At 37.0% G+C, this 20,416-nt stretch overlaps 1 protein-coding gene across 1 annotated transcript; it reads right to left on the bottom strand.

Moving 5' to 3' along the window:
• Positions 1 to 2,637: 2,637 nt before the first annotated feature.
• On the bottom strand, positions 2,638 to 6,206 carry Vom1r6 (vomeronasal 1 receptor 6). The gene is given in 3 exon segments (NM_001009512.2): positions 2,638 to 3,893; positions 5,022 to 5,091; positions 6,098 to 6,206. A coding segment is annotated over 1 exon segment (897 nt). The 5' UTR covers positions 3,535 to 3,893; positions 5,022 to 5,091; positions 6,098 to 6,206.
• Between the last annotated feature and the right edge of the window lie 14,210 nt (positions 6,207 to 20,416).

The raw sequence follows: 20,416 nt of genomic DNA, 5'->3' as shown, positions 1-20,416 counted from the left end.
TCCTACCACTGAGGCCAGACCAGGAATGATGACCTCTGTACTTTTTGGCTAATATCTACTTATCAGTCAGTACATAGCATGGATGTGCTTTGGAGTCCAAATGTGCCAGGGATCTCAGAACAGCTCCTGTATGCTCCTAATTGGTGACTCAGTCTCTGGGAGCTCTCTGGGGGTATGGGTTGATTGAGACTGATGGTCTTCCTATGGGGTCATCTTCCCCCTTCAGTTCTTCAATTCTTCCCCTAATTCAAACATAGGGGTTCCCAACTTCAGTCTAATGGTTAACTATCTTCTTCTGTCTCTCTCAGCTGCTGGTAGGGTCTCTCAGATAACACCTATGCCAAGCTTCTATCTGTAAGTACATTGTAACAGGAGTAATAGTGTCAGGTTGTGTTGCCCCTCCCTCCATGACATGGATCCCAACTTGGACCAATCATTAGAATGCATTTCCTTCAGTATTTTCTCTATATTTGACCCTGAAGATACTTAGGAACAATTCTCGGTCAGCAATTTTGACTGTGGGTTGGTGACAGTGTCTCCTCACTTGGGCCTGTGCATTTACAGGAAGTAGACTCTGAGTTCCCTTTCCCTAATGTGCATTTTGGCTAAGATCACCACCTTTGAGTCCTGAGTCTTTCACCTTTCACATCTCAGGTAATTTCTAGAGGGTCCCTCCTACGCACTCCCCTCCCCATGGTTGCTTATTTCCGTTCATGTTCCTGGCCCTTTGAGCGTCTCTCCTATACCCCCATACCTGACCTTGTTCACCTTTTCCCTCACACCCTGTTGCCCACCGAGGTCCCTCCCTCCCTCTGCCTTCTATGATTATTTTCTTGCCCTTACTAAGTGGAGATTGAAGCATCCTCACTTGAATCTTTCTGTTTGTTTCACTTCTTATGATCTATGCATTGTATTCTACAAATTCTCTACATTTTGGCTAATATCTAATTATTAGCCAGTATATAGCATGCATGTCCTTTGAAGACTGAGTTACCTCACTCTGGATGATATTTTCTAGTTCCATTCATTTGCCTGCAAAATTCATGATATTCTCATTTTAATAAGCTGAATAATATTCCATTATATAAATGGATCACATTTTCTGTATTCATTCTTCAGTTGATAGACATCTGGGTTTTTCCAGCTTCTGGCTACTACATATAAGATTGCTATGGATATAATAGAACAAGTGTTCCTGTGGTATGGTGAGGAATTTTTGGAGTATATGCCCAAGTGTGTTATAACTGGGTCTTCTATTTTCAATTTTCTGAGGTACCACCAGATTGATTTCCAGAGTGTTTATACCAGTTTGCAATCACACCATCAATCAAGGACTTTGTTCCTCTTTCTCCACATCCTTACCAGCATATGTTGCAACTTTAGTTTTTGATCATAGGCTTTCTGATTCATGTAATATGGAATCTCAGATCATTTTGATTTTCATTTCTTTGATGAATAAGGACTTTGAACAGTTTTTTAAGTGCTTCTCAGCCACTCAAGTGTCTTCTGTTATGAATTGTTTATCTCTGTACTCCATTTTTAAAATGGGCTATTTAATTTTTTGGAGGATAACCTCTTGATTTCTTTATATATTTTGGATATCAGTCCTCTATCAGATGTAGAGTTAGTGAATATTTTCTCCCAATCTGTAGGTTGTTGATTTGTCTTATTGATGGTGTCTTTTGCCATACAGAAACTTTAAGTATCACTGCATTTATGCTTACCTGATGAAACCTGTTATAGTTTACTTTAAGATAAGTGACTTCCACTAGAACTTTTTATATTTTCATCAATTAATTAAAATTTTCATATACTATATCTTGAACATACTCAACCTCTCTCCCAAATTCTCTCAGATCTTCCTCATTCTTAAAGTTCTTTCATTATAAATTACATAAAGTTTACTTGGGGTTGCTCAAGTAATCTTGAGTTTATTATCTACTATTCAATGAACTTAGCCTAACAGATAGTAACACCATTCCCTGAAAGGAACCTCTCCTTTCACCAATAGCTGCTCATTGTTACTAAGATTTCAAGTAGTGCTGGAAAGTTATGCCTACCTTCCCCTTCTATCAAAGTTGGGATATTGTCTTACTTCAACAAACACAGGTCTTATGCATGTTGTCACACAATAACTGTGCTGACATATGTTTAAATACAAAACAATTGTCATAAAGAATAAAAAATGAAACCGTTATATTTATATTTTTTTTTTAGACTTCATAGTTCTGATTGTTGTTATGCTCCCTAGTGTAGAAACAACAAATTGAATCATGAACCTTTGGGGAAATAAAAAGACTGGTATGATAAGTGGGGCCAATTAAACAATAGTGGGGAAAATGTAACCCAAGTAACCAACCACATTATCATAGGATTATAGGTCCACTAACTGAAATGGAACATACACTTAGCAACTAGATTTGTTTATTAGTGTTGTTCTACAGTCCGTAATCTGTAAGGAAGAATATAGCACTATTTGCTATGAAATAATCATTAAAAGGTTATCATCTCCCCATATTTTATTTCCCCATTACAATGATACTTAGAATTATATCTGTGGCCTAATATTTAATCTTCAAAATTAAAAATACTATTTATCATTTTAATACAAGATTATGGTATTTTTATATTTCTTATCTAGGTTGAGCATAATCTGGAAAAAGTGAAATCACGACTCATCACAAATGGTCCTAACATAGGAAAACACATAGAAAATATGGCTGTGATATTCATTATCCCCCAACTGGGATTATCTGAAAGGGCAATATAGCCTTGTAAAACTGAAGAAAGAGTATAAAATGCTAGGAAAGTGCAAACCAGAATCAAGATGGTCTGTGTTGCTCTATTTTCAGCAGAGTTTCTGAAGGAGGTATGAGAGTGGAGAATGTGTTGAACCCTCTTCCTGTGTCCATAAAGTATAGCAATCATGAAAGCACTGGAACATACAATGACCAGAGAAAATAGAACTTCAGGAAATACACAAAATGCTGTATACATTATATCTACTAGTTTGTCACGACCTACAGAATGGCAGAATTCAAAGTCTCTCTTTGGTGTCTTATTTTTCTTATTCCTATTGGTAGCTGTATACATGGGGAAAAGCATATTTACTAGAGTGAAAAGGATCCAGCAGAAAGAAATGGACAGCCCCATAAACTTTGTAGTTTTGATTTTATATTCCTTCAAGCAGGAGTTCCAGGGGCTGATGGTGATTGCCTGAAAGACACTCAAGAAACAGGTGGTGCTAATGGACATACTTCTAGCTAGTCTTTGAAAATAAAAAGTAAGCTTGCACCCAACATCAGTGAATAACTGCTTCCACCCAAAAGCTCTCACTACTTCTGGGAGTCCTTTGGAAAGAACAATCAACGAGTTGGATGTGAACACATGTATTAGAATCATATCTATTTTCTTCAATGTGTGTTCATTGTAATAAATGATTAGGTAGTAGAAAAGAAGAGAGAAGTTTCCTAGAATACCCAGTGCTGTCTGAAGTGAGAGCACTATTCCAACTGCCATGGTCCTCAAGTCCATCCTGTCACTAAGCAATTCTTATTTATTTATATATTTTTATAACATCATGGCCACAATAAAATTTAATGAGTCAAAGCATACAGTGAAGTTTTCTTGAATGGGATGTGTGTGTAAGGATCACAAAACAACACTTTTCAAAGACATTGTGTAGAGCATAGGAAGACTCTGTTTCAAAACAAATATTTTATCACCATTAATAATTTCCAGTGAAAATTTTGAAATCTATAAATGCACATATTTATGGACTGAATTTCCCTTACATTTTAATGAAATTTTAGCATTAAAAATATGATGCTCCACTAAGTGAGAATTCAAATGGAATCGATGCTTACTTCTATAGTCCAGAGTAGAGAGTCATACTGGAAGAAAATAGATAATAGTCATTATTTCAATATGAAAGAAATTCATATTTTACTTATATGGTATTGAAATCAGAAAATTGTGCATGCTATACAACAGAATGAACATGAACTCCTTGAATAAGTCATTTATCATAAGAAGTAGAAGAGTGTAACAGTAAATTCATGTTAAAAATTTAAACATGTACCCCATAGGAAGACCTATGTTATCAAATAACCCAGAACCCTGGGAGCTTACAGAGACTAACTAACCAACCAAAGAGCATACATGGGCTAGTCCCTTCTCCCTACTCCCTCAATCACACATGTAGAAGAGGACTGCCTTGTCTGGCCTCAGTTGGACAACATGTGCCTAATTATGTGGAGAATTGATGCTCCATGGAAGGTGGATATGGCAGGCTGAGGTGGTGGTGGGTGGGTAAGGAGGGTGGAGAACAAAGGGGAGGGGAGATCGGATAAAGAACTCTTGGAGAGGATATTGGGAAGGGACAATATTTGGAATGTAAATAAATAACACCATTTAAAAAATGAAACATGGCACTTTGTCACAGAACTCTCAACAAATTTCAGCAAAACTCATATATAATGATATATTTATGATTTCTCAGTTGGCATAAGATTGGGGAAGAGAGCCATAACAAAAATACCCTGTGTGGTGACTTCTTTTTTGTTGTTGTTGTTGTTGTTCTTTTTTTCGGAGCTGGGGATCGAACCCAGGGCCTTGCGCTTCCTAGGCAAGCGCTCTACCACTGAGCTAAATCCCCAACACCAGAGCTAAATCCCCAACCCCGTGACTTCTTGACAAAGGAAAATATGTGGCTCAAAGCTACTGAAAAAAATATGTATATATTCAATATATATGTATATATACTCAATCATGAGTAAATGCTAGAAGTATTTACATAGTTCCATAAATATAAAGGGAAGGCCATTGAAGATACGAGCTCTAGTTAAGCATAAGTTTAAAGTAGATATTTCATCAACTGTTCCTAGTTTTCCCATGGACAAGTATAATCAAAGATAGGTATGAATATATCAGTCAAAAATGTCCTTCTGGTAATAATATCTTCAAAGAAAAAGATCACAGTGTGGAAATAAGCAGGAATTTCAAACAAAAGATATACCCACTTATTCATTAGAAGTTTTCTGCTGTATCCATTAGAAGTTTTCTGCCTCAGCCAATGCACAGTGAGGCTTTCTGCAACAATATAAATTAAAATAAAAAACATTTACAAATGTAAAATGTCTCAAAAAACAGCCAGAAAAACATGGATTCTTACATTATAATTGTACGTGCACAAAATACCATATATGTTTACATTGATTAAGTCTCCTAAAGATTAACCTAGACATGAACTCCAAATAATAATACATATTGATTTAATAATAACAGGGACTTGTAACAAATATAGTTGTGTATGTCCTATTTCTATTTCATAAGGTGGAGTAATGCAGGTAATATCTTACTCTACATATGATTAGGATCTTTTCTAGAGTTTCCTACAATGCCAGTACTAAAACCTATTGATTCCTGCAATAACCACCTACAGGTAATCTTTCATCTATTGATGTAGGTGCTGCACAATAAATTAGTTTCGTTTGTGAATTCCTGAAAAATTTAAAAAAGGATTTTCTATCTCTTGAGGGTTAGGTCCATTATCTCTGACTAAACCCAGATCCTGGACTCCTCTGCTGTATAGGTGTTGGGTGCCTCAAATCAGCTGGTGTATGCTGAGTGGAGAAGAGGTATGAGATGTGGAATATTGGAGGGTGGACTGGGAGGGAATAACACATGGACTGCAAAACAAACAAAGAGATATTTCCGTCACAAAAAGAAAACGCAAATGTTTAGCATGGTTTCTTAAAGGTTATGCATAAGAAGTAGTGAAAATTTTTAGAATGAACAGCATGGAAACACAGAGATAGGTCATGAAACAAAGAAACAAACAAACAACCCAAGAGTTATGATTATTAATGTCATGCATATTATGAGCTCATAATGATATGCATTTTAACAATTTCCTAAATCTTTGTGACATTTTCTGATATTTGGATGTTCCTTAAAATAATTTAATCATGCAAATAGGAACATTTGAGACACCATACAGCATGCTGCAAATAGGAACAATTGAGACACCATACAGTATGCTACAAAAAGAAGTTGAAAAGACATTATGCATGTGAACTTCTTAAAGTCCACCAACCTAGAAAACTTGGCTTGCTGTGGTGACTGGGAACATGCTCAGAAGTTACTTCAGAAGAATATTCTATGGCAGATCTGTGAAGATAGAAATAATGTGAGTTACTATGAAATGCTGCCATGAAATGAATGACACTTTAAAATCAGTTATTTGGAAGTAGAGTGCAAGAAATGATTAATAATAATAGTAACAATAACAACAATAATAGTAATAATAAAATGATTAGAACCTGAACTCTCATTAGGTGAAGAGAAGGAAGAAATGATGTGAAGAGAGACTCACTATGATTTCCTCTTTACACAGAATAATTTAGATTAATCTTATTTCTGAATCTCAAAGCCATTCTGCCAATAACACGTAAATGCCAATTTTTAATCTTTTAAAGCATGGGATGTGTTAACAGGACTGTGAAAGTATAGCCATATTTACTACATCCATGTAAACCATGAAATCTCAATTAAGATTACTTATTTGAAATGTCATTTCATTAAAAGGGTTTCTACAAAAAAACCACATGATCATTTCATTAGATTCTGAGAAAGCATTTGACAAAATTCAACACCCCTTCATGATAAAAGTCCTGGAAAGAATAGGAATTCAAGGCCCATACCTAAACTTAGTAAAAGCCACATAGGGCAAAACAGTGCTAACATTAAACTAAATGGAGAGAAACTTGAAGCAATCCCACTAAAATCAGGGACTAGACAAGGCTGCCCACTCTCTCCCTACTTATTCAATATCGTTCTTGAAGTTCTAGCCAGAGCAATCAGACAACAAAAGGAGGTCAAGGGGATACAGATCGGAAAAGAAGAAGTCAAAATATGACTATTTGCAGATGATATGATAGTATATTTAAGTGATCCCAAAAGTTCCACCAGAGAACTACTAAAGCTGATAAACAACTTCAGCAAAGTGGCTGGGTATAAAATTAACTCAAATAAATCAGTAGCCTTGCTCTACACTAAAGAGAAACAAGCCAAGAAAGAAATTAGGAAAACGACACCCTTCATAATAGACCCAAATAATATAAAGTACCTCGGTGTGACTTTAACCAAGCAAGTAAAAGATCTGTACAATAAGAACTTCAAGACACTGAAGAAAGAAATTGAAGAAGACCTCAGAAGATGGAAAGATCTCCCATGCTCATGGATTGGCAGGATTAAAATAGTAAAAATCGCCATTTTACCAAAAGCGATCTACAGATTCAATGCAATCCCCATCAAAATACCAATCCAATTCTTCAAAGAGTTAGACAGAACAATTTGCAAAATCATCTGGAATAACAAAAAACCCAGGATAGCTAAAACTATCCTCAACAATAAAAGGACTTCAGGGGGAATCACTATCCCTGAACTCAAGCAGTATTACAGAGCAATAGTGATAAAAACTGCATGGTATTGGTACAGAGACAGACAGATAGACCAATGGAATAGAATTGAAGACCCAGAAATGAACCCACACACCTATGGTCACTTGATCTTTGACAAAGGAGCCAAAACCATCAAATGGAAAAAAGATAGCATTTTCAGCAAATGGTGCTGGTTCAACTGGAGGTCAATATGTAGAAGAATGCAGATCGATCCATGCTTATCACCCTGTACAAAGCTTAAGTCCAAGTGGATAAAGGACCTCCACATCAAACCAGACACACTCAAACTAATAGAAGAAAAACTAGGGAAGCATCTGGAACACATGGGCACTGGAAAAAATTTCCTGAACAAAACAGCATTGGCTTATGCTCTAAGATCAAGAATCAACAAATGGGATCTCATAAAACTGCAAAGCTTTTGTAAGGCATAGGACACTGTGGTTAGGACAAAATGGCAACCAACAGATTGGGAAAAGATCTTTACCAATCCTACAACAGATAGAGGCCTTATATCCAAAATATACAAAGAACTCAAGAAGTTAGACTGCAGGGAAACAAATAACCCTATTAAAAAATGGGGTTCAGAGCTAAACAAACAATTCACAGCTGAGGAATGCCGAATGGCTGAGAAACACCTAAAGAAATGTTCAACATCTTTAGTCATAACGGAAATGCAAATCAAAACAACCATGAGATTTCACCTCACACCAGTCAGAATGGCTAAGATCAAAAACTCAGGTGACAGCAGATGCTGGCAAGGATGCGGAGAAAGAGGAACACTCCTCCATTGTTGGTGGGATTACAGACTGGTACAACCATTCTGGAAATCAGTCTGGAGGTTCCTCAGAAAATTGGACATTGAACTGCCTGAGGATCCAGCTATACCTCTCTTGGGCATATACCCAAAAGATGCCCCAACATATAAAAAAGACACGTGCTCCACTATGTTCATCGCAGCCTTATTTATAATAGCCAGAAGCTGGAAAGAACCCAGATGCCCTTCAACAGAGGAATGGATATAGAAAATGTGGTACATCTACACAATGGAATATTACCCAGCTATCAAAAACAACGACTTTATGAAATTCGTAGGCAAATGGTTGGAACTGGAAAATATCATTCTGAGTGAGGTAACCCAATCACAGAAAGACATATATGGTATGCACTCATTGATGAGTGGCTATTAGCCCAAATGCTTGAATTACCCTAGATTCCTAGAACAAATGAAACTCAAGACAGATGATCAAAATGTGAATGCTTCACTCCTTCTTTAAAAGGGGAACAAGAATACCCTTGGCAGGGAATAGAGAGGCAAAGATTAAAACAGACACAGAAGGAACACCCATTCAGAGCCTGCCCCACATGTGGCCTATACATATACAGCCACCCAATTAGACAAGATGGATGAAGCAAAGAAGTGCAGACCGACAGGAGCCGGATGTAGATCGCTCCTGAGAGACACAGCCAGAATACAGCAAATACAGAGGCAAATGCCAGCAGCAAACCACTGAACTGAGAATAGGACCCCCGTTGAAGGAATCAGAGAAAGAACTGGAAGAGCTTGAAGAGGCTCGAGACCCCATATGTACAACAATGCCAAGCAACCAGAGCTTCCAGGGACTAAGCCACTACCTAAAGACTATACATGGACTGACCCTGGACTCTGACCTCATAGGTAGCAATGAATATCCTAGTAAGAGCACCAGTGGAAGGGGAAGCCCTGGGTCCTGCTAAGACTGAACCCCCAGTGAACTAGACTGTTGGGGGGAGGGCGGCAATGGGGGGAGGGTTGGGTTGGGAATAGACATAAGGAAGGGGAGGAGGTAGGGGGATGTTTGCCCGGAAACCGGGAAAGGGAATAACACTCGAAATGTATATAAGAAATACTCAAGTTAATAAAAAAAATTGCAAAGAGACGTAGAAATAATAACTACTTAGCTTAGGTCATTTCACACTATCTACAGACACTGAGAGACTTTGTAGATAATTGCCTAATTTCAAAACGTAATTTGGGGCAGTTTAGTGATTTGAGAAATGAGAACATTACCTGGCTGCTTGCGTAGATAGCACCATAATTTTGTGCTCAGTGATCCTATGCCAGCTACATTTTGAAATGTTCAGCTGATATTTAGTTTATTTTCACAGGAACCTAGAAGCAGTCAGAGGCCGGGCCCAGATTAAAACACATCCCATGCTTTAAAAGATTAAAAATTGGCACACATATGCTATTGGCAGAATGGCTTTGGGATTCAGAAATAAGATTAATCCGAATTATTCTGTGTAAAGAGGTAGACTGAATCCAAGTTAACAAAATCAGAAATGAAAAGGGAGACATAACAACAGAATCTGAGGAAATTGAAAAATCATCAGATCCCACTACAAAAAAAATACCAAAAAACTATATTCAACAAAACTGGAAAACCTGGATGAAATGGACAATTTTCTAGAAAGATACCAGGTACCAAGTTAAATCAGGATCAGGTAAACCATGTAAACAGTCCCATAACTCCCCCAAAATAGAAGCAGCTATTAAAAGTCTCACAACCAAAAATATCCCAGAACCAGATGGGTTTAGTGCAGAATTCTATTAGAATTCTATTCTATTCATAGAAGACTTAATACCAATACTGTTCAAACTATTCAACTAAATAGAAACACAAGGAGCACTACCCAATTCCTTCTATGAAACTACAATTATGCTTATACCTAAGCCATATAGGACCCAACAAATAAAGAGAACTGCAGACCAATTTCCCTTATGAATATGTATGCAAAAACTCAATAGTATTCTCACAAACTAAATCCAAGAACACATCAAAATCATCATCCATCATGATCAAATAGGCTTCATCCCAGGGGTGCAGGGATGGTTAAATATATGGCAATCCATCAACATAATCCACTGTGTATACAAGCTGAAAGAAAAAAATAACATATCATACGATCATCTAATTAGATGCTGAGAAACATTTGATAAAACCCCCTAAAGTTAAAATCTTGGAAAGATCTGGAATTCAAGGTCCATACCTAAATACAGTAAAAGAAATATACAGCAAACCAGTGGCCAACATCAAACTAAATAGAGAGAGACTTGAAGCAATCCCACTAAAATCAGTGACTAGATAAGGTTGCCCACTCTCTCCTTACTTATTCAATATAGTAATTGAAGTCCTAGCCAGATCAATCAGACAACAAAGGAAGGTAAAAGGCATACAAATTGGAAAGGACACAGTCAAAATAGCACTATTTGCAGATGATAGGATAGGATAGTTAAGTGACCCCAAAAGTTCCCCCAGAGAACTACTAAGCCTGATAAGCATTTTCAGCAAAGTGGCTGATTATAGTATTAACTCAAGCAAACCAGTAGCCTTCTTCTAATCAAAGGATAAACAGACTGAGAAGAAGTTAGGGAAATGACACCATTCACAATAGTCACAAATAACATAAAATAACTCAGTGTGACTCTAACCAATTAAGGGAAACATCTTTATGACAAGAACTTCAAGTCTCTGCAGAAAGAAATGAAAAAGATCTTAGAAGACTGAAAGACCACCAAAGATCTTGGTGTGAAAAGATTAAAATAGGAAAAATGACCATTTTGTCGAATCAATCTACATATTCAATGCAAACCAATCAAAATTTCAACTAAATTCTTCATGGAATTAGAAAAAACAATTTTCAAATTCATTTGGAATAATAAAAAAATCCAGCATAGCAAAAACTATCCTGAATAATAATAAAAAAAAAAACTTTTGGAGGAATCACCATCCCTGACTTCAAGCTGTATTATAGAGGAGGAGTGATAAATACTGTATGGCATTGGCACAGAGACAGGCAGGTAAATCAATGGAATAGAATTGAAGACCTAGAAATAAACCCACACACTTAATGGCCACCTGATCGTTTGAAAGGAACTAAAATCACTCATTGGAAACAAAGATAGCATTTTCAAAAATTGTTGTTGGTTCTACTGGAGGTTGGCAGGTAGAAGAACATAAATTAATCTTGTACTAAGCTTAAGTCCAAATGGAAGAAGGACCTCCACCTAAAACTAGATACTCTCAAACTAATAGAAGAAAAAGTGGGGAAGAACCTCAAATACATGGGAACTAAGAAAAGTTTCCTGAACAGAACAAAAATGGCTTATGTGCTAAGATCAATAATCACAATGGGACCTCATAAAACTGAAAACTTCTGTAAGGTAAAGGACACTGTCATTATGACAGAAAAGAAACCAACAGATGGGGAAAATTCTTTAACAATCCTATATCTGATAGAGGGCTAGTATCCAATATAGAAACCTCAAGAAGTTAGATGACAGAGAGCCAAATAACCCCATTAAAATGGAATACAGAGCTAAACCAAGAATCCTCAGCTGAGGAACCTCAAAAGTTGAAAAGTACCTAAAGAAAAGTTCAACATCCTTAGTCATCAGGGAAGTGCAAACCAAAACAACCCTAAGATTCCACCTAACACAAGTCAGAATGGCTAAGATCAAAAACTCACATGATAGCGAGGATATGTTGGTGGGATGGCAAGGTGGTACAACCACTCCGCAAATCTGTCTGGAGGTATTTCAGAAAAATGGACATTGTACTACTTGATGACACAGCTATACCACATCTGGGCATATAACCCAAAATCCTTCAACATATAACAAATGTACATACTCCACTATGTTCAGAGCAGATGGTTTTTTTTTTTTTTTGGTTCTTTTTTTTCGGAGCTGGGGACCGAACCCAGGGCCTTGCATTTCCTAGGTAAGCGCTCTACCACTGAGCTAAATCCCCAGCCCCCAGAGCAGATGTTTTTATAAGCTAGAAAGTACCCAGAAGTTATTCATCAGACAAATGGATACAGAAAATGTTGTACATATACAGAGTGGAGTACTGTTCAGCTATCAAAATCAACGACTTCATGAAATTCATAGGCAAATGCATGGAATGAGAAAATATCATATTGAGTGAGCTAAGCCAATCATAAGAAAGCAGACATGGTATGCATTCACTGATAACTGGATATTAGCCCAAAAGTTCGAATTACCCAAGAAACAATTCACAGACCACATGAAGCTCAAGAAGAAGGATTACCAAAGCTCAGATGCTTCAGTCATGCTTAAAAGGGGGAACAAAAATATTCATAGGAGGATATATGAGGACAAAGTTTGGAGCAGACAGTGAATGAATAGCTATTCAGTGCCTGCCCCACCTTGGGATCCATCCCATATATGAACAGCTACCAAACTTAGACAATTTTGATGAAGCCAAGAAGTACATGCTGACAGGAGCCTGATATAGCTGTCTCCTGAGAGATTCAGTCAGAATGTGACAAATACTGAGGCACATGCTAGCAACAAACCATTGAACTGAGAACGAGGTCCCTGTTGGAGGAGTTAGAGTGGTTTGAAGGAGCTGAAGGGGTTTCCAACCCCATAAGAACAACAATACCAACCAACCAGAGTTCCCAAGAATTAAACCACTACCCAAAGACTACAGATGGACAGACTCTTCCAGGTGCATATGTAGCAGAGGATGGCCTTGTTGGGCACCAATGGGAGGAGAAGCCCTTGGTCCTTCCAAGGCTGGACCACCCAGTGTAGGGGAATGTCAGGGCAGGGAGGCAGGAAAGTAAGGTTGTTGGGGAGGGGGAACAGCTTATAGAAGAAGGGGGAGGGAAATGGGATGAGGAACTCATGGATGGTAAACCGGGAAAGCAACTAGACTTTGAAATGTAAATAAAAATATCTAACAACAAAGAATAATAAACTGAAATTAACTTTTAAAAAATAAAAGTAATGTGTGAAATAACACTGAGACATCCATTATTATTGAGGGGAAGATTAGTCATTAAAGTGAATGCATTACAGTTGGAGGATTTATATTCAATAACTTGAACTTGAATAAAATAACTAATGTGTTGTAATGTAATCTTTAAAAGCACACTATGATTATTTTATTTTAACATAATTATATCATCTTCTCCTTCCCTTTTCTTCCTCCAAAGCTTCTCATACACCCCTCCTTCCTCACTTTTGTATCCTGGCCTCCTTTAAAATAATTGTTGTTACATATATATGTAAATATACACACATATATGAAATATGTATTTATATATGTGAGACAAAATTCATATATTCATATGTATTTACACATATATGTGTTTATATATTTCCTAATACAAAATTTCAATCTGTATAATGCTAAATATATATATGTATATATATATATGTTATCTGCATTGACCATTTGGAACAGAAAGTTCAAAGCAAATTAAAATGCAAAATTTGGAAACAACATCTTACTAAGATGTCTACCATTCAATGCTTTAACATAATACTCTGTCAATTTACTTAAGAACTAAGTAAGATTGTAGTAGCCTGAGCAAGAATGATTTGCTTTGAGGCTGCTGGGAATGTCAGAAAGTATACACATAAAATCTTAAAAATAACAGGAATGAAAATATCCATGTTAATGTCATTTACTTTTTGTCTAAGTACCGGAGAGTGAGAATCAAAAGTTACTTGGAATCGCTGAATAGCAAAGCTGGACTAATTAAAAGTTACAGTCAACTGAGAGACCATATACCATATACCAAAATTTCCAAAAGTAAATTATGAATGAACACAATCAATGGAGAATACATCAGAAACTACATGGAAAGTACATATTAATACATGTACATAAACAAAAGATATTGTTATTAGCAATTGAACATTAAAGCCTTTGATTTATGAATCCCCAGATTTAGTCAAACATTTAGTTGTAATGGCCAGAAGTGGATGGAGCTTAGGAAGTTTTATGGAAGACCAGGAGCAAGGATTGTGACCTCTAAGGGGATGAAAACTCCACATGAAGACCAACAGAGTCAATTAACCTGACCGTTCGGGCTCTCAGAGTCTGAACCATAAAACAAGGTACAAGCATGGGCTGGACCTACACTTACATGTAGCAGATGTGCAGCTTGTGCGTCTCATGGGTCTCAGACAACTGGAATGGGCCTTATCACAAAAGCTGTTGTGGGATATGTTATTCTATCTTGGCTGCGTTGTCTGGCCTCAGGAGGAGAACACTCAGCCTCAGAGAGACTTTAAGTGCCAGGGTTGCTGGTTTCTCGGGGAGCCCCCACCATCTCAGAGAAGAATACTAGGGTAAATCAGGTAATGATTGTAGGAGGGATTGACTGAGAGGAGGTTTGTGAATGGGATGTAAATGGAATAAGTAAAAAAAAAACCTAGTGAAAGTCATTTAATTCTATGACATACACAAACAGTCTGAAATATGAAAAATTGTGCATTGTATATATTTAAACAAACAGGAAAATACCTGTGTGAACATATTCCTATAGTCAAACCTTTGCCTTCCATGACCATAATTATAGGTGCCAACAATATCAACCCTGAAATGTGGGAAACCCAATATTAAGTTTATAGGAACAATTGAGTATCTCCAAGCAAGGGAGAATGAAATAATGAAAATATAGTTCATCCTAACTAAAAATTGTACAAAACTTCCAATGACAATGTCATCTTTCCTTCAGTGCAGGTTCCCAAATTCAAAGAGGAAAGTAACCCTTGCTATCATTGATTATTATAGGTCATGACCATTTTTAATATAGAAGTTGACTCAGATTTGAGACTTATTCTAGAAAAGGATGACAAAAATCCATTTTAATCCTTGTCAAACACATGACACTTTAGCCTAGCATCTATGATTCTCATATATAAAAATTTGTGCATGATTAATGTAAAATTTAGTAAAATGGAAACACAATGACATAATTACTATTATCATAACACATCTTTGAAATCATATTCATTAAATTACACTCATTGAAATCATTTAGATGATTCAACAATAGTTAGCAGCACAGACGATTTTATCCCTCGTTTGGAATACCAGGGATTTGTACCAGTTCACAGACATACTTCTCTTTAACTCATTACTTATAGCTCAGATATTCTTCTTCCTTAGATGAAATTTCTCAACATGGGTTTCTGCCTAAGAATCCTTCTCCAAAGTAAATCACTTATCAGACCTCCTTTATTTTCTCTGCTTAAAAGATTCAATACAAAATACATACTTCTTTTTCTCTGCAGAAACTTCAGTTCAGTGTGCACCTGCTAGCATGCTGTCAGCACCATAGGAGAGTCAGGGTGAGAATCCCTGATAAAGGTTCCTAGCTCTGTGACTTCATCTCCCTTAGAATGGGAATCATTACCTCCCCTGGAGTGACAATGACAGTGCTTGCTTTGGGAGCCAATAACTTTTCTGAGACTTCTAGTTTGTAATCACCAGAGCTGATTTCTTGAGTCCTGTGATTGTCTCAAAAGAAGTAAAGTGTTTGGAGAGCCTATTAGAATCCCATGATTGCAGAAGGCTGGCAGGGAGGAAAGATTATTGCAGTATCAGGCTTTGACTTGTCAAGGGTCTTGCATGGAAAACTCTGTGTCTCCTTAGAAATCGCCCTTCTTTTCATTTGTCTACACAAAGTACACTTAATTTTAGATCTCACAACTGTTTTTTAGAGCACTAATATAGATAAAAGAGTCAGTCAGGAACTTAGGGGTAGCTAATGAAATATTAATAACATGAAAACATGACATCATTATCTGGACTGGCAACTATTGCTTTCTTTTACAACATGTTGCAAATTTAGTAAAACTGGAGGTAACTAAACACAGTACCAGAATTACAAATTCTATGCTAGCAATGTCACGAAAGCAGTCCTTTTACAGGTATAACTACAACCCACAAAATAAGCCACCAGTATTTATTAAATACCACATAGCCCACTGCTTCATTCCTAATCTAAAATCATAAAATAAACAACAGAGAAAACTACAGTTGTTTCTTATGAATAAAATAATGAGCAGTCATTATTCATAAATTAGTGAGTACAGTTCCTTAATCCACTATGGATCCCAATGTTGAAAGGTTGAAGCAATTAGAGATGTAGTCAGGTGGAATGTGAAGAAGACTCACTTTTGTCATCTTTTCTAACCTAAGCTAATAGAATTCCTAGAGATTCTATAATTCCTTCAAATATTTTTGAAAGAAAAATAGAACTCATGGTTCCAGCATATCACAGGAACATTATCTTAATTAAAATTAGCCAAAGAATGAAGCTGATGAGGAAGGATTCTGAAAAAAATATTTATACTTTGTGACTTAGTTTCTTGTCCTGATAGATATGGTATGTCAATGAGATAACCCTCAGAAAACCATTTAGACAGGACGAAACAGCACTGAAATATATTCATGGAATAAATGAAGAAATCTTCTACAGTGACACTTCTGAGAGCAGCAATTTACCAGGAGTGGAGGTTGTTCTGCTGTCCACCTATCAGGAGTTTTTACGGTAGAGAACAAATGCTAATAACTCTAATAACTCCTCAATTGGGTGTCCAATTTCCTAGTCTACTTTGGGACTATTTCAATCTTGGCAGTGTATATGTCTTCATTAACGTTTGACACTTTCTGAGAAACCCAATTATGTCTAGAATACATTATTTCCTTGATGTTTTGAATGATCTATGTCTCTTATTATATTTCCAGTAATATTTTAGAGTAGATCAATGAGCATCAATAGGTTTATTCAATATGCATGTCATATTCATATATCAGAAGAGTGTAGTTATTTTTCTGATAATGCATAACTTAGTAGTGAGCCTTGTGTTAAATATCATATACATAAACACATTTATCTAAGAAAGATTAAGAGGATTCCGTCCCATACCAAGCACTGAAAGACAGTCACCAAGAGCACCTACACACCTGAGAGCAAAGGTAAGACCAATTTTTCTGCCCCAAGTCTCTTGCCTGGTGAAATCAGGAGGCAAAGAGACAGAAGCCCTCTGGCTGTGCCCAGCACTGAACTGATACCACACAGCTCCCTGCTTACAAATCCCATGGGAAAGAGAGCTGAACACCCAGAAGCGTGAGTCATCCTAAGACCTCAGGACGGACTGCCATTTCTGCCTACATTCCTGGTCCAAGATGAAACTGCACAGTGTGTCTGGAACCATTCAAACAGCTCTGTGCATGCAAATTCCTGAGGGAGAGAGTTGAACCCTCAGAAGTAATGACACGCCTGAGAAATCAGAGGAGAATACCCTTAGCCCACATATCTGACCCAAGAGGGAATTGTCTCATGCAAACTGTATCCCCTGGGCAAGGGGACCTAGGAGAAATCAGGGGAAGAACACTTCTCATTCCTGCCTGCTCCAAGAGCTGAAAGACAGTCACCAGGAGTGCCTACATGACTGAGAGCAGAGCACCTGTTCCCAGAAATGGCTGAAGGAAAACAGGAAAACAATTCTATAGAAGTACTGACACACAGATAAAGGCAGATAGAAATAATTCTATGCATCCCACCAGATCACCATAGACTAAGGCTGGTCTTTAATAACAAAAATAATGAAAGAATCCCCACATATACATGGCAGTTGAATAATGCTCTACTCAATGACAACATGGTCATGGACAAAATAAAGAAAGATATTAAATACTTCTTAGAATTTAAAGAAAATAAAGGTACAACATACCCAAACTTATGGGACACAATGAAAGCAGTGCTAAGAGGAAAGCTCACAGCTCTGAGTGCCTGCAAAAAGTAACAGGAGAGAGCATATGTCAGCAGCTTTACAGCACACCTAAAAGCTTTAGAATAAAAAGAAACAAATACGCCCAAGAGGAGTAGAAGGCAGGAATTATTCAAACACAGGACTAAAATCAACCAAGTAGAAACAAAAAGGACTATACAAAGAATCAATAAAACCAGGAGCTGGTTCCTTGAGAAAACTAACAAGATAAATAAATCCTTAGCCAGACTAACGAGAGGACACAGAGAGTGTATCAAAATTAACAAAATGAGAAATGAAAAGGGAGACATAACAACAGTATCTGAGGAAATTCAAAAAATTATCAGCTCCTACTACAAAAGCCTTTATTCAACAAAACTGGAAAATCTGGAGGAAATGGACAACTTTCTAGACATATACCAGATACCAAAGTTAAATTATGGACAGATAGAACATCTAAACAACCCCATAACACCTAAAGAAATAGAAGCAGTCATTAAAGTCTCCCAACCAAAAAGAGCCCAGTACCAGATGGATTTACTATAGAATTCTATCAGACCTTCATAGAAGACATCATACCAATACTGTCCAAATTCCAGAAAATAGAAACAGATGGAGAACTACCCAATTCCTTCTATAAAGCCACAATTACCCTTACACCTAAATCACACAAAGACCCAACAAAGAAAAAAAAAACTTCAAACCAATTTCCCTTATGTATATTGATGCAAAATTATTCAGTAAAATTATTACAAACCAAATCCAAGAACACATCAAAACAATCGCCCATCACGATCAAATAGGCTTTATTCCAGGGATGCAGGGAATGTTCAATGTACAGAAATTCATCAACGTAATCCACTATATAAACAAATTCAAAGATAAAAGCCATATGATCATTTCATTAGATGCTGAGAAAGTTTTGGCAAAATTCAAAACCCCTTCATGATAAAAGTCCTGGAAAGAACAGGAATTCAAGGCCCATAACTAAATATAGCAAAATCAATATACAGAAACTAATATCAAACTAAATGGAGAAAGACTTGAAGCATTCCGACTAAAATCAGGGACTAGAAAAGGCTGCCCACTCTCTCCCTACTTATTCAATATAGCACTCTAAATCTTAGCCAGAGTAATCAGGCAACAGTAGGAGGTGAAAGAGATACAAATTTGAAGGGTAGAAATAAAAATATCGTTATTTGCACATGATACGATTATATTCTTAAGTGACTGCATAAGTTTCACCAGAGAACTACTAAACCTTATAAACAACTTCAGCAAAGTGTCTTGATAAAAAACTAATTCAAACAAATCAGTAACCTTCCTGTACTCAAAGAATAAACAGACTGAGAAAAAATTAGGGAAATGACACCCTTTACATTAGTCCCAAAAAATATAAAATGACTTGGTGTGACATTAACCAAGCAAGTGAAAGATCTGAACGACAAGAACTTCAAGTCTCTGAAGTAAGAAATTGAAGGAGATCTTAGAAGATGGAAAGACCTTCCATGCTCATGTATTGCCAGGATTAATGCAGTAAAAGTGACCTTTTTGCCGAAAGCAATCTACAGATTCACTGAAATCCCCATCAAAGTTCCTACTCAATTTTTCATAGAGATAGAAAGAACAATTTGAAAATTCATTTGGAAAAACAAAAAACTCAGCATAGCAAAAACTAAACTCAATAAAACAACTTCTGGGGGAATCACCATCCCTGACCTCAAGCACTATTACAGAACAATAATGTTAAAAACTGTATGGTATAGAGTACAGAGACAGGGAGATAATAGATCAGTTGAATAGACTTCAAGACCCAGAAATGAACCCACTCACCTACGGTCACTTGATCTTCAATACATGAACTAAAAGCATCAAATGGAAAAAAAATAGCATTTTCAACAAATGGTGCTGATTCAACTGGAGGTCACCATATGGAAGAATGCAAATAGCTCCATTCTTTTTTTTTTTTTCCTTTACTTTTTTCTTTCTTTTTTTTTTTTTATTAACTTGAGTATTTCTTATATACATTTCGAGTGTTATTCCCTTTCCCGGTTTCCGGGCAAACATCCCCCTCCCCCCTCCCCTTCCTTATGGGTGTTCCCCTCCCAACCCTCCCCCCATTGCCGCCCTCCCCCCATAGACTAGTTCACTGTGGGTTCAGTCTTAGCAGGACCCAGGGCTTCCCCTTCCACTGGTGCTCTTACTAGGATATTCATTGCTACCTATGGGGTCAGAGTCCAGGGTCAGGCCATGTATAGTCTTTAGGTAGTGGCTTAGTCCCTGGAAGCTCTGGTTGCTTGGCATTGTTGTACTTTTGGGGTCTCGAGCCCCTTCAAGCTCTTCCAGTTCTTTCTCTGATTCCTTCAATAGGGGA

The sequence above is a fragment of the Rattus norvegicus genome, chromosome 1 (genome assembly GCF_021556685.1).
Source record: "Rattus norvegicus strain SHRSP/BbbUtx chromosome 1, alternate assembly SHRSP_T2T, whole genome shotgun sequence".
Classification (NCBI taxonomy): domain Eukaryota; kingdom Metazoa; phylum Chordata; class Mammalia; order Rodentia; family Muridae; genus Rattus; species Rattus norvegicus.
This window is presented reverse-complemented; position numbering and strand designations above follow the sequence as displayed.